This window comes from Ptychodera flava, chromosome 20 (genome assembly GCF_041260155.1).
Source record: "Ptychodera flava strain L36383 chromosome 20, AS_Pfla_20210202, whole genome shotgun sequence".
Classification (NCBI taxonomy): domain Eukaryota; kingdom Metazoa; phylum Hemichordata; class Enteropneusta; family Ptychoderidae; genus Ptychodera; species Ptychodera flava.
In genome coordinates this window covers 31315288-31330828 of record NC_091947.1, presented here as the reverse complement: position 1 = coordinate 31330828, position 15541 = coordinate 31315288, and the positions used below count along the sequence as shown (strand labels likewise).

The window sequence follows — 15541 nt, the reverse complement described above, 5'->3', positions numbered from 1 at the left end:
TGACGTTAATGATGTTGTATCGGCACCGGCCAACATCAAGCCAGTAGCCTCGTGGCGTAATGTATAATGCTACTACTCTTGACCAGAGCCTCTGGATTTCACTATATTGTTGATAGTTTGTCTAAAACAATAAAAAAGCCGTGTTATGAGATACAAAATGAATAGTTTACTTCTTCATACACCTGTGTACATATTTCTTCATCCTGGTGACTTGTTGTCGGCAATGATAGCATTGATTCTTTGACTGAAGTGTCGATATATACACGTCAAAGATCATGTTATCAGTTTTTGGGTGTTCCGATCTACACTGGTAATTTACAAAGTAATAATTGCATAACGTCTTGCCTTAGACTCAGTTCTTCAACATGGGTTTCTATGAGCTTTTCAGTTTACAATCTATAGGCCTATTTCGTAATATTTGCACATGTGCGTCTGTATGCGCGATGTTGTACTTATGAAGATCACCTATCGCATACATCGAGATAAATCTTCACAGCGAGGGGTTTTGTATCACAATAAAGCTGTAAAAGACCATTACACAGATTAAACCCTCTAGGCACTTTGAAGAGCCAAAGCACAAACACTGAAAAATGTACAAAAATGACCCTTAGGCTATCACAGTAGTTCACTGTTGATTTCATACTTTCCTTGTTCGAAAATACTGATTTGTCAAATAGGCAACTTCAAAGATTCATTTTGATCTTATGGTAGTATCACAAATAGCGTGCTATCGAATTCCAACTTTTTCTGAGCGTGTTACCGAAACAACGCACTCATGACTGTGTCTTCTTAGGCATTAATTTTAAAAGGGAAACGGACCTCAGAGAAGAAGATAAATTTTAAACGGAATTTATCTCCTAATTTAATTGATAAAGTCATCACGTATCAGATGATATCAAATTGTTGAAATGAGAGACGTCTACATTTAAGGTAGTATACACCTCGAAAGTGAAAGACTTAAACTTTTGCTCTAACTTTCCTCAAGGAATCTTTCAATCATTCTCTTTCAAAATCAAGGATAAAAATAGGGGGTTACCGTGCAAATTTTGGTACTAGAGAAACAAATTACCCAAGATTTACTGATATTAGAAATTCAGAATGACTGCCATCCCTGTGTTAACTCTATGGAGAAAAATAAAAATTTTCGAATTTCGAAAAACTAAGCCAGGGAAAAGTTTTCTTTTTCTAAGAGCTTTAAAATGAACCCCCACATGTTGTATATCAGAACAGAATTGTAAAAGTTTGAGAGTCCGAATGTCTGTCCCCGAGGTGCGTTTTACCTTAATTAATTTGGACCGAATACTTGAACGATATTTAACTCTCTGACACAATACGAACCATTTCTGACTGATGATATAGAATAACTCAATAAAAAAGTTGTAAATCTTGACACAAAGTCTTGCATTTTATGCTTATCTTTCCTGAAAGCCTCTCAAAACAGGAATGAAACTTTACCTAACGTCGCATACTTTATTTTATTGATATCTCGGACGGTAAACTTCATTGATTTGCTTTAAAGTCTATGAAGAAGTTTTCTGAAATTTCAATTCCACATGATAGGAATAATTTGTTTGTAGGTTTACCGATCACTGTTCCTTAGTATTTTGATACTCCATCGTACAAGGTAATAAGACTTTTCTATTCGGAAACAATATCAACCATAGTTACTCGCAATTTCGACAGGCATGCTTAAGAAACATGAATGCTTCTTTACTTAAATATCGATTGTCTTTGTCCGAGAGTACGTACTGAAACATACATGTACTGCCTAATACGGTACAGATTTAACTCTTTGTACTAGCTATTACTATTCTGCGGTGCGTCCTCGACCGAATATGAACGTATATACGTAAATAACAAGAATTGCATCTTCTTAATCAAATTTTCGTCTCTTTCTTGATTATTAGTAGCTTACAAGAGTTGACTAAAATCGATTCTGATTTTGGTATATCAAATGAAACAAACATTGTCAGCAAAGCTCTGACATTTCACTTTACATTTGAAACAAAAATAAAACATAAAAATCGGTCTACACAATGAAACTTTAAACTCAGAACCACTTGTTACATTTTCAAGAATCTGTGAATTAACAGGGCTCGAAATTACCTTTTTCCCTGGTAGTCCGATTGGGCTGCCGTTTTCTGAAGTTGGTAGCCCAACGACAACGTCTGGTAGCCCCTGCAGGAATGAAGAGGTTTCTTTTTGTAAAGGATATTTTTATTTATATCTAGACAATGATCGATTTATTTTGCATGATTCTATCCAGGAAGTTGATTTTCTAGTCATTTGACATAAATACCTGCAGATCATAGCCTTAGGAGAACGGTATACCATGTGCAGTGGACAACGGTGACGACTCAAAGTTTCACGAATTATTCACACATACGCAGAGCTTATATGCAAATTTTGATGTTGGCAATGACAACGACTTTTCTTGAACTTTTAAGTAACTTTAAGTAGAGCAGTCTCTGTACTGTGAAACTTTCTATGTTTAGATTACAAAGTTTCCAGTAGCAACTTGGAAGTGAAAAGTGACAGTGTTTGCCATTATTTTATGAAAAATAACAAATCTCATACAATAGCTTTTTAGGCTATTGCTTACTTGAATAACGTAATAAAGGTACTTTTCCAGACTGTAGGGAGCGATTAACGGTTTGTGTACAGAATTAAATTATTCAAGCATTTCTTCAGCAAGGCTGTGGGAAGGGGATCAAAACAGCTCGTTTGACTGTATGATTAGAGATAATTCTTCTGCTCTGGTCGGATGGAAAGACGAGATACTGAATTTACCAATGATATGAAAATTTAAGAACTAAGAATCTAGTCTATACAAGGATTTATATTTATCTTTTTTGCACACTACAAAGATGGAGGTACAAGTGAGATTACTGTATTTTCTGGTTGGCAGTTTCACTTTTTGTCGTTGTTATGCTCATTTTAACACTTCCTTTGTTGTGTTTCCCACCTCCTGCGATCTTTTGTTTTCCTGTCTACATACCTTTTTACAGTGAATAATTTTCTGGGTACGTTTGTTTTGGGCCACTGCACAGTCCTGTGATTCAGTTTTTGCACGGAGCACGGTTATCGTACCTAAACGTGCATGAGGATACAAGCAAGATGGTCTTTGCTTAGATTTCTAGTTTTCGAAAACTGATACTATATACCACTGATCGAATTTAGGAATACAATCTATTGCTGTAATGTTTACCATTGAAGATCAAAACGGCGGCTACTGCCTTGTAGTACCGACACTGATAGTTGCAAAGGTGCCTGATATATTCATGAAAGCAATAATACATTACATTTTGTGCAACAACTTCTCTAAGGCTCAATGTGTTCAACTTGAATTGTGATAAATCAAAGACTTTTCCATCATCATACCGTATGGTTTGAATAGTGGAATCAAGGGTCCCAATTTTCACTATTGCTGTCTATGCTCTCTCTAATTTTACTACTATCTCAACTCTATCTATGTCTATGTCTTCTTCAGCCATCTATACACCTATGTGGAAGAAACAGTTGATTAGCGAGAGAGAAAGCATTAATTATAAAGTTAGTATATTTTATTAACACCTTATGGTGTTGCCGGGACTCGAACCCAGGACCTTCAGCATGTGAAGCACTACCTATAACCTGTACTCCACGAGAACAAGTTGCAGGAAGGGGATGCAATGTTTAATATAAACATTAGTATGATAATGGTGAACAGGAACTGGTTAATTTATAATGTTCACATTTAATGCACATTTAAATTCATTTACGTATTTTCTTTCTTTTATTGAATTCATGGTAGTGTATTTCTTTTCTTTATTGTTTGTCTTGATTTTTTTTTATTTTCGTCTTTGTTGTGCACATAATTTTGTGATTTTTTCCCATATTATTTGGTGTATTCACACAGTTATTGAAAAACTCTAGCTTCTTTAAGATACTTTATTTATTGTTACATGTGTGTTTGATATTTATTGTTGATTTGTTTGCTGCCTTTTTTTACAATATAAAAGATATGTGTTCCATTTTTGACATAATATACTTTATACAAAAGATGTTCATCAGTTAGCATATGTGAAATGCAATATTTCATTCCTATTGTGGATGAAAATGTGAAGAACAATTCGTGAAACATACTACAACAATTACATTCTAAAATTCCGCCAAATGACGAAGTCAATTCAGTACTGAAGCGAAAAATAAATTGGCTGTCAATGTCACAATGCACGGTCCATACAGTCACTATCAGGGGCTTGTTACTTCGGTTTTCTACCAACTGACGAAGTGCATATAGTACAGAAGTAGACAAAATCCGCTACCAATATGATGTAGCGTCCATATTGTCAGTAGTATGAACTCATTTCTTCATCTGGTTTGTGCATTACCAGTTTCACACATCACATCGACGTTAGTGGCCTCCTGAACTGTTGACTTTGTCGTTTTAGTTTTGACACCATCTGAAAACTTTGGCACAATACGCTAGCTGTTTAAAGTGTAGTGTTGGGTCGATGAAGGGGCTGTTCACTGAAAGGATAAAGAACTGAAATATGTTGAACAAGTGACATCCACGCGTCAGCTTTATCGCCGAAACGCTTCCGCCACATAAACTCATAAAGATAAGTTGGAAATAAATCTGAAGATGTGTACCCCACCCTTCGCTTGGCATGCATCCACATGCCTTCCACGGTGTTGGTGTGGGCGAAGGTTTGAGGATCCACAAAACGAAGAGAATGATTAACGGTCAAATGAGAGAACTGTGGACACCTGGACAGCGAAGAATAAGCCCTCCATTCATCAGAAATAATAGTAGAACCTGGACGAACAAATCGATAAATCAAAGGAATTAAGGTATTCGCATCACGCCGGTCAACAGAAATGAGAAAGCAAGCTGAAGAATCGCGATCGATGCCTCCAAAGACCCAGTGTCCATCACGGTGTCGACCCCGACTGTATTTGGACTTTCCGAACTTAGATTCATCAATTTCCACAATACAGCCGGGGCCACCAACCTGTTCGGAGGCATGATCGCGAAGATAAAGAAAACAAATCTCACGACAGAAATTAAACCAATCTACAACAGATTTTGAAGAAATGGACAACTGAAAAGAAGTATCAGTAACTGAAAACTTAAAACACCAAAAATACATCAACTGTAGAATGGTGACAAAAGGTAAATGGCATAAATGAAACCAACTGTCAGTGCGGACTGAAATAGCCACGCCGCAAGAGCGGTCGGGACAGCACCAATGGTATGTATCCCGACCACTCCGGCGACGCAACGTCATATCTCTGCCGCACTGACAGTTGCGCCTCTTGTGTAACAGGCCATTCTTTTGACACCATTCTATAGCGGTTTGTTCATCGGGCGTGACTTGAAGAAATAAATCACGAAGAGTTAACGGAAAAGAACAACCAATTGCTCCCAACACTGCACGCTGTGCCATGGTGTATCTAAAAGAGAAAAGATAGGAATGCATGAAACATTACAGCGCCAGGAGTGCATTATTGAGTATAAAACAGAAATCCTGGTGACGAATATTATTACTGTTTGACCTACGTATATTATATGCCTTTGAAATTATAGTGAAAATATAGTGAAAGCTATCAGGTTCGTCTAATATTTCTGATAGCAGCAAAGCAGCCAGAAAGAGACAGTGTGCAGCCTATGCCGGCTTTTTATAGTGTACGGTGAAACAATGCAGGTGTGAATTTTAGTGTGGCGAAAAGTATGCAAATGAAAGCAGAGAAAGTTTTTTGGGGCCGTCATATCGATTGCTATTTGCATTTCAATGTACGCTGGTTTCTGTCACGTAAGATGATGCCGTCTTTGGCAAGTGCGGTATTGAAAAGGGGTCAATATGGCCATTGCCGTTGGGGTCAGTTTGTACATGATAAGAAATTTGCTGAATAAAACGTGAGAGAGGACATATTGTACCTGGAATGAGACGGAATTATTGCCGCGATCACATGAACTAACTAACCCTAACCCTAAAAAGTCTGTGATGGTCTTCATTTGCTTGATTTTGTGTCGGGTGAAGTACAGTGGGGGCCAGGAATTGGGGTTAGCTGACCAAATTGTCGGAACTCCGCTCGCTTCGCTCGCTCCGTTCCGACAGTTTGGTCAGCTAACCCCAATTCCTGGCCCCCACTGTACTTCACCCGATACAAAAACTAAGCAGTCGGAAATTGTGACAGTGATTTGAAGAAAGTGCACATTTATATTATTTTAATCTTATTAGTTAGTCAGTGCCGCAAATACGGGGCGTCTGTGTTTTGTGTACGGCGATTTTGACGTCATCAGTTTGTGGCTATACCAGTTGTAAAATGGTGCCGAATCAAATGTAAGCGTTAATTTGTTAAAATTGGTTAATTTGTGAACGATCAAGGGTGGAGGTGGGCTGAACCATCGTGGCGCAGTGGTAGAGTCCAAGCCTTTGGAACCATAGTTACTGGAAGTCAGGCCGAATGAATTAGAGTTCAATACCCGCACAGGCCCACCTTGATGCAGAGACACTTGGCGCACCTCTACTTGTACAAGCTACCAAAGACAGAGCAAGGCGAAAACCAGGCCCGAATACGGCCCCGAGTCTGCAAAGGAGTCAGCAGTCATTTATTTTTATTAAAATGGAGACAGTGGTTTCCATGGTTGGTATAATAAAAACTTTTGCTTTTATTCTTTGGAGGAAGTAAGTTATAATATATACTTTGTTCTGCTTTCATGACCCATTATCATTATCACTTTGAAAATGTGATGGAAAGAATGTGTGCAAAAGTTGGAACAACCAGGAAAACTCTTTCCATGTAGGATATCCCTATCTAGGCTAGCTAATGATTAAGCAAAAAAGGACTGTTACTGTATTACTGACATCAAAGACATATTTTCAAAAAAACAAAATTTGAAAATATGACCCGAAAATATATACCAACATAACTGTTGTGTAAATCAAAGTCTTGAAATATAACAAATAAGTATACTTCTATGTCTTCAACAGGACTGCCTGTACATTAATTGCCGTGCCTGTTAACTGAACTAAAAGCGATATATATGGAGAGTGAAAACATTTCATTATACAAGATATTAGGGCAACAGTTCAACTTGGGAAAAAGTCTCTGCGATAGTGTAGTCCAGGCATGCAGTGAAACAGAAAGTGTGACACGGTGATATATTCAATTACATCATATGCCATCATCGGTTCGTATAGAACTTGAAGATGAATTCCAACCTATGATTAGGTTGGTCCTGTTACCAGTCCTGATATCTATCCAACAGTAGTAAAAAAATGAATAAAGATAGAAACATCAAAGTAAGACTAAATTAAGCTTCATTAAACCAAGGTAAGTTTACTTCAAGTTGAGATGGATGTGGTCGTTGAAAGTAATGCTTGAGTCAAGGACGATGTTAAAATCCCTGATAAGTTAAGCGTCTAATTTTCGTTGTCATTTCTGTTAATTGCCCTCCCTGATCCCCTTCATTAATTTGTCCTACCGATCACCAATGCGGGGGCATATAGCCTTGACCAAATAACTCGTTAGCAGCTCTTATGATATGCTAACGAGATATTTGGTCAGGGCGATAAACCCCCGCGTTAATGAAGGGGAACAGGAGGGATATAAACTGTTTTCTTTGAAATACTATGACGAATTAGCGATGGTAAAGTAATAGGTACAAATGTGACACAGGTAAGGCTTATATAATAAAAAAAGGTTAAATACACGACATTTATTGATCATATTCATGACTTCTAGACGAATAATACTTGCAGTACCCTGTGGTCTATGTGAGTGTTTTGCTTACGCCACTGGCGTACGTAAGGGAATCATACACAAGTAAACTTAGTGAACAGTTTGACTTTTGACCAAATGTTGATCATTTATGTAAGGGTATGGAGGTCGTACACTGTACTAGCTCCATGGGTAGCTCAAACCTCATTACATATCTTACACCGCAAACTTGATAGACTTGGGATTGGTCCCATTGCATTTCTTAGATGTAAGTGTAACCTTTCTGAAAGAACATAGTGCAACTAAATATTCTTGTTAAAAGTGTTTGCACTGTCACCAAAAGGTGGCGCCTTCCTCGGTCAGTCTGCACAATTCAGCGTCCGACGGCGTGAATGACGCCTCCAACGACGTGTAAAAGTTGACGTCATTTGTCAGCCGTCGCAAGTGACGCTTTGATAGGGATGCAGTAACGATATCCATGAGACGTATAGTGCATTTACACTACAACAACATGTATAAAATAAAAGTAACATTAACGATCTTAATACCTTGTTTCAAAATATTATTTTCACAAAATACTTTTCACTGCGATATTTTTTCCATGGATGAACCTATTATACCAGTAGGTTCATACTTTAGATTAAAACTTGCATACCTGACACCAGAACGGTAACTGAACACTTTTAATTTTGATCAGGAAATGTCAAAAAAACGTAAGTCAACTTCTCATTTGCAATCAATTTCAAAACTGTATGATGATATCGTTGAAGCTTTGAAGGATGCTGGTTTGCAAAGCATTCCTTCTAATATCTGGTGTAATAATGGGGCTAAATCAATTCCAGGTTGGAATCAACATGTTAAAGATTATCATGCCATTGCTCGTGATGCTTTCCTGTTGTGGCGGGACTCTGGCAATCCTAGACAAGGTCCGATTTTTGATCCCATTAAGACATCACGTGCTAAGTTTAAGTATGTTTTTAAGATCTGTAAAAATAGTGAGTCTCTAATGAGAGCTAACGCCTTAGCGGACAACCTCTGTAACAATAAAAACACGCAGTTGTAGAAGCGTCTTCAAAGTAAAAAGAAGTCACCTTTATCATCAACCATTGATGGCTGTAATGGGCAACATGACATTGCAAATTTTTGGCGTGACCATTTTGCAAGTCTGTTTTCCTCTGTCACCAACAATAGTAGTGAGTGTTTTGTGAAAGATGTTATTTCGATTGTTTCATTCGATGAGGAAATGATTGTCACTCAAACTGCCATTAGAAATTCCATTGCAAAATTAGCCACTGGTAAATCTGCTGGTCCAGATGGCATTACAGCTGAGCATCTAAAGTTTGCGCATTCACGCCTGCATGTTCTTCTCTCAGTGATGTTTACTGCATAGTCATGGTTACTTGCCATCTCGCATGATGGACTCCACCTTGGTTCCACTTGTAAAGAATAAAAATGGTGATGTTACTAATTCTGGGAATTATCGCCCAATTGCTATTGCCACTGCCATTTCTAAGATGTATGAAATACTCATTCTTGATAAGTGTGATTGTCTACTGTACACAAGTGATCATCAATTTGGTTTTAAAGAAAGTCACTCAACTGATATGTGTGTTTTTATTAAAAGAAATAATTGATTTTTATAAGCGTCACAATACCCCTGTTTTCCTTTGTTTTCTTGATGAGACAAAAGCCTTCGATAAAGTGAATCACTGGACACTATTTCGCAAATTGATTGATAGAGGTTTGGGTTATCGATCTGCGCATAATGAGATCTGCATAATTATCTGCGCTCCCATTCTGCACTATCTTTCTACACTATAGGAAAACATTGCGAGACTGGAGCGAGAAAGTGACGCTTTCTCGCAATTGGTGAGAATCTCTTGTCATTCTCACTGTTGTGAGAAATGCACTCCTTGGTGAGAATGGAAATTCTCACCAAGCACTGTGAGAATGGTGATTTTCATGGTGAGAATGAATTCACCGGTGAGAATCAACCAGACTCGTTGTTCAGTGGTAAGCAGGGCTCGAATATAATTAACCTTTTTGCCTTGTAGTCCCATTGGGCTACCATTTTCTGAAGTTGGTAGCCCAGTGGAAAGGTCTGGGAGCCCCTGCATGAATGAAGAGGTTTTTTTTTTGTAAAGGGTATTTTTATTTATATATAGACAATGAAAAATTTATTTTGCATGATTCTAAGTGAATTTTCTAGTCATTTGACACCATTAGCCTACCTGCAGATCATAGCCTTAGGATAACGGTATAGCATGTGTAGTGGATAACGGTGACTGACGACCTATTCACACATACGCAGACTCAGCTTATTTGCAAAGTTTGATGTTCGCCTTGCATGACAACGACTTTTCACTCAGCACGTGTAAACATAACATAGCTAAAAATAGATTGGCTATGAATTTCAGGATGACAACTCGGTACAGTCATGTTCAAAATACTTTCGTGGCTATTTTGGCAATTTTGTATATATTTCTCCACGATGGTACACTATCATGGGATGATCTCGTACACTTCGGAAAGCGTAATTTGTGGATGGCCCGACAGCTTTTTCTTTGCAGTTTGAATAATTTTGTGTTTAATTGTGATTGTTGCATTGTGATTAAATAACTATGAAAATGAATTTCATTGGCCATCATTTCCCGAGCCTGTCACCCTGGTACATCAGTTCAGATAATGATATTTTATTGAAAGTTTGTCGCAAAAATACTCGACTGCACTGTCGCCTCTTAATTTGCACAATAAAGTCATAGTGTGGCCTTTTTATGTCTAGCTTGGTTGACTGTATGAGCGTCGGTAATCTCACGGCGATCAACATGTCGTCCACTAAGTAATTTCATGTCCTGGGCTTTGGTAATCTGTGTGGGGTAATATTTCATGAATTTTGGTAGCCCAAGGGAAAAGTTGGTAGTCTGTGGACGCGGGACTACCGATAATTTCGAGCCCTGATTAATGACTATGACTATATTTCCCAGACGACATCTGTATACTATGATATATATATATATATATATATATATATATATATATATATATATATATATATATATATATATATATATATATATATATATATATATATATATATATATATATAGTAATTGGGAGAGAGAGAGAAGGAGAAGCCTGCACGACGTTGACAATTAAATGAATGTCATTACTGTATGAAAGTGCTATAGAATGAATTATAGCATCAATGAAATGTCCCGGGACGTGACATGTATTTATATAAATACTAGAATATGCGAACTACTTACAATAATGGAAAAGTTAAATACAAAGTTATATCAACAATGATTGAACTAGAATAGTAGTTATGATAGTTCGAAAAGACGTAACATGCTGTATAATTGAACGGAAGTGTTAAATCTTAGCTACAACAATTACGATAAAATCTGTTAAATCGATAATGTTCACACCATAAATGAATGGCGATATTAATTACAAAAGTTCAACTAAAAGGTGAATCAAAATATGTAGTAAGGTAATAACGTAATTATATCTGTAAATTTTTTGATTTAGTAGAGCATGCTAAACTACGAAGTGATCTGAATTGTATTCGACAATTGTTACAAATGTTTGATGTGTGAAAAAAAAGGATAATAAGTGTAATAATAGCATGTCATCGTTTCACCAAAAATCGATCTTTTTTATGATATACGCTTAAAATGCAAATTAAACTGAAATATGAATGTAACTTGATAATAGAAGTTTTCAACATGTTATAATCGAATTTACTCACGACCAAATCTATCAGTTTGTCACAGCCAACAATTCATGCTAAATGTAACTTAAATTTTAAAACGTACATAACATAAATGACATCACAATAGACGTCGAAAAAGATTATCCGTAAGTCATGATCAACCATAATACAACTCACATTGTTCAAAATATATGTACAACATTACTCGTATCGTTAGAAATATTACAAGGTCACACTACGAATACTTAAATCATTGATTCAAGGATGCCTGCTAGCCTACAAACACTAGAAAACCTTGCCTTTGGTAAAACGAGACAGGCGTGCTGCTGTTATTGTACCTATAAATATTCAAACATTTGCCCATATATTCAAAATTTATCAAAAATAAGAGTGAGAAAACGTGAAGAATACCGTTTCCATACTGTACAATGTTACACATCAGCATAACTCTGGGAGGACCTCTTAAGGAAATATTTTTTTCGTAACAATGATTTGGCAAAGTGTACTTCAGGCATATGCCTTACAGTAAGTTCAAACGAAGATCGCCATACAGTGTGATTTAGATGTGCTTTAAAATTAAATTGGCCATCCCTGCTTACACAGAGTTGAAGTGAAGGCTTGATGGCGAAGAATCAAAGGAATAAATGAAATCTATTAGTCAATCTCTATACCGGTACATACGATTAAACTGAAGACACTGCATATATGCTTTCAGTGCAATTGTAAGGGCAGATTTCATATCATGCTCATATTTCTTAACCGATAAACATGGCAATTCACATAATTATGTAAACTTTATTTTAACGCCGTTCCAACTGCGGCTTTATTTCACCTCATCAGGGATATGCCTCGCCTGACGACATATGTCATCATTTAAACTTTTTCCCAATTTACATATCACCGTCGTTCGACAACTATTGTCCAATAAACACAAATTCGTATATTAGCATAATTCTCAAATCGAGCATTATTTGTCGCAATGCCACAATATGTTCAACTTTGTGTTGGTAATCTCAATCTATCATTTGATGATAGGGCCTTAATTTAGAGTTTATATTTATTTACATATTTATTTATTTATTAATTACTTTATTATTACTAATGAACACGATTGGAACTATTTTGGGATAATGGCTCTTCACATTTCTGAAATTTCTCAAGAATGTTCGGTACCCTATAGCTGAAGGTTGCAACATTACAAATTACTCATAAAAACAAGAGTATAACTTACAAAGGAAAAGCAGACAAGCTAACATTTACAGCTTAAACTGAAAACACTTTATCGTCCAATTATCTCAAATTAGTTGCAATCGTGTTATTGATTTACTTTTTGATCTGAGGAACTGTGACGTCTTGCCTTTTATGGTTTCTATTATAGTATGTAATTTCATGTGAAGGTTTCATATACATGTTCAGGGACCCTAGTATCAGGTGAGAGAGAGGTGTATGTCGAATCACCCGTTTCCATCGAAATTGCATTGTCATAGATTTGCGTTCGTGGAAGTCGATCAGATATTTCCAGAGGTGTGAAATATCCACCGTGTATTTCCTCGCGATCTGTTGCATCAGCGCCCTCATTTTGCGTGACATTGACATTCGAATCGCTGGCAATGTTATCATTTCTTTTTTCGCTATCGTGTCGACTTTTGAAAATGTTCGTTAAGTCACTAAATCTGAACTTAAGGTTTGCTTTCTGTTCTTGACAGTTATCTTCTTCACGCGTACGTTTCCTTTTAACAGCTGCCACCAAAATTATTATTATCACACCTACACCTAAAACAAGTCCGCCAAAGAATGTTCCAGTTGCTATGCCTGCACAGCTTTTGTGTTCTGAAATCGATTTCGCGTTTGTAATCGGTATAGTTGAGTTGTGATCGATAGCCGTCGTACTGTATAGGGTGGGAGATGCCACTTTCTGAACAATACGCAAATGTGTGATGCAAGCCGCATTGCCTTGTAAGTTTACAGCTATGCATGCATACAATCCAGAATGTTTCATTTGAGATCTCAGTATTACAATTGTATCTTGGCTGTTTAGCTCCAGATCGCCAAATTCAACCGTTGCATCATTGCTGTTGCTGCTTTTGTTTATAGTGTCTCCATTCGGTGTTATCCAAGAAACATATGGTTCAGGCACACCTGTTGCATTACAGGTCAATTCTACGGGATTACCTTCTTCAGCGTCAAGCCATCTTATGGGTTTGGAGAATTCGGGAGAAGTGCATATCATATTCGCTTCTGGGATATCCATGAAATCAAGTCCAGCATAGGCCTGTGGTGTTTGGCATGTTATCTCGGAAATGTAAATGTTGATTGTCTCTCTGTTATCCTCGACCCACTGTCGCAGTCCACGGAGGCGACAATCACACGCCCATGGATTGTCATGCAGATAAAGATTGATGTATGATTCTATTTTCATGTTATCGAAGACTGCAATTGGTAATGCTGAGAGTTTGTTATTGCTAAGATACAAAGATTTGAGATTTGACAAACCTCGAAATGCTGAAGGAGATATAATTGCGATACTGTTATTTTGCAGGTGAAGAGTTTGTAGCTTCGTTAATCCTTCAAACACCCCATCTTGCAATGCAGTGATGCAGTTATGCCCAAAGTTCAAAATAATAAGCGGTGGTAGGTTGTCAAATTTAGCAACTGCTGTGATTTCATTGCTCTGTAACTGTAAATTTGTTAACGAATCTAAATCAGAGAAGATTCCTGATGGTAATGTTGATATCTTGTTGTTGTACAAATGCAGATTTAGTAAACCGGACAACCATTGAAGGTGTCAGATGACAGTGTCGTGATGTCATTGTTATAGAGATAAAGTTCTGTTAACGAATTTAAACCAGAGAAGATTCCTGATGGTAATGTTGATATCTTGTTGTTGTACAAATGCAGACGTAGTAGACTGGACAAACCATTGAAGCTGTCAGATGACAGTGTCGTGATATCATTGTCATAGAGATAAAGATATATTAACGAATTTAAACCAGAGAAGATTCCTGATGGTAATGTTGATATCTTGTTGTTGTACAAATGCAGATATAGTAGACTGGACAAACCATTGAAGCTGTCAGATGACAGTGTCGTGATGTCATTGTTATAGAGAAAAAGTTCTGTTAACGAATCCAAACCAGAGAAGATTCCTGATGGTAATGTTGATATCTTGTTGTCGTGCAAACGCAGATTTCGTAAGCCGGACAAACCGTTAAAGGTGTCAGATGACAGTGCGGTGATGTTATTGTAAAAAAGATATAATTTCTCTAGACTGGTCAGTCCACGGAATGCCCCGGATGATATGACTGAAATGGGGTTATTGTTGAGGTACAAGTTCGCTAGCCGTGTCAGAAAACTGAACGCCTCTGTGGATAGTGACGTTATGCTGTTGTAACGAAGGTAAAGGATGACAGTTTCAGCTGGAATGCCTGAGGGTATCACTGTCAAGGATCTGTAGTCACAGTCGACGTGGCTATTCGACGGACATCTGCACACTGAGGGACAACTGATAGCTTCATTGATGTTCAGTAGTATTGTGAACAGCGCCACTGATACAGTTCTGCATCCAACCATGGTAACATCTAAAGACATGCCTTATCTACAGGTTTCTCTGATTAAAGAAATGCAAACAAATAGATTAAGCGAAGCCAACAAAACAGCTCGAAAAGATAAATGTTATTGCTAACGTCGTGGTGATGGTTGTGGTTGTGTCACTCAAAATAGCTGGTTAACTAACAGTTGTGAAAATCTTCGATTTAGTTTTTTCCACGTTTTTCTTTCGGTTTTGTTACAAATTTTCCGTTTAATTACACCGAAATCACAAGAATTTCATATCCCAGTGCTGATTTATCCAGAAAATTCCACCGTGCATGCAGCGTGAAAAATGTTGTGCACACCATTCAGGGAACATAATAAAGGACAACTACAAAGAAAGGAAGGTTCCCCGGTCGGACTTTCACAAGTTCAACGTGCACTTTCTGATTTCATTACTCCTTAGAAGACGTATTACTCCACTTTACATATTTAATTACCATGCAAATCTGAGATATATTTACAATAAGACCACATAAAAAGAGATTGTGGCACTAAGAAATCTGAATACCATTATGGTAAAACGAA

General features: G+C 37.2%; 2 protein-coding genes across 2 annotated transcripts; both read right to left on the bottom strand.

The window, feature by feature from the left end:
* Positions 1-12690: 12690 nt before the first annotated feature.
* On the bottom strand, positions 12691-13984 carry LOC139120635 (leucine-rich repeat, immunoglobulin-like domain and transmembrane domain-containing protein 2). Its single transcript, XM_070685151.1, has one exon. It carries the CDS (start codon positions 13842-13844, stop codon positions 12813-12815), a length of 1032 nt encoding a protein of 343 aa, XP_070541252.1. The 5' UTR covers positions 13845-13984; the 3' UTR covers positions 12691-12812.
* A 198-nt stretch (positions 13985-14182) lies between these two features.
* On the bottom strand, positions 14183-14995 carry LOC139119563 (leucine-rich repeat-containing protein 70-like). Its single transcript, XM_070683406.1, has one exon. The coding sequence runs from the start codon at positions 14993-14995 to the stop codon at positions 14183-14185; it is 813 nt and encodes a 270-aa protein (XP_070539507.1).
* Positions 14996-15541: the final 546 nt, after the last annotated feature.

Bases quoted from the DNA above. Each gene is read 5' to 3' on its own strand.
- LOC139120635 (XM_070685151.1), bottom strand. From the start codon at position 13,844: ATGAAAATAGAATCATACATCAATCTTTATCTGCATGACAATCCATGG.
- LOC139119563 (XM_070683406.1), bottom strand. From the start codon at position 14,995: ATGGTTGGATGCAGAACTGTATCAGTGGCGCTGTTCACAATACTACTG.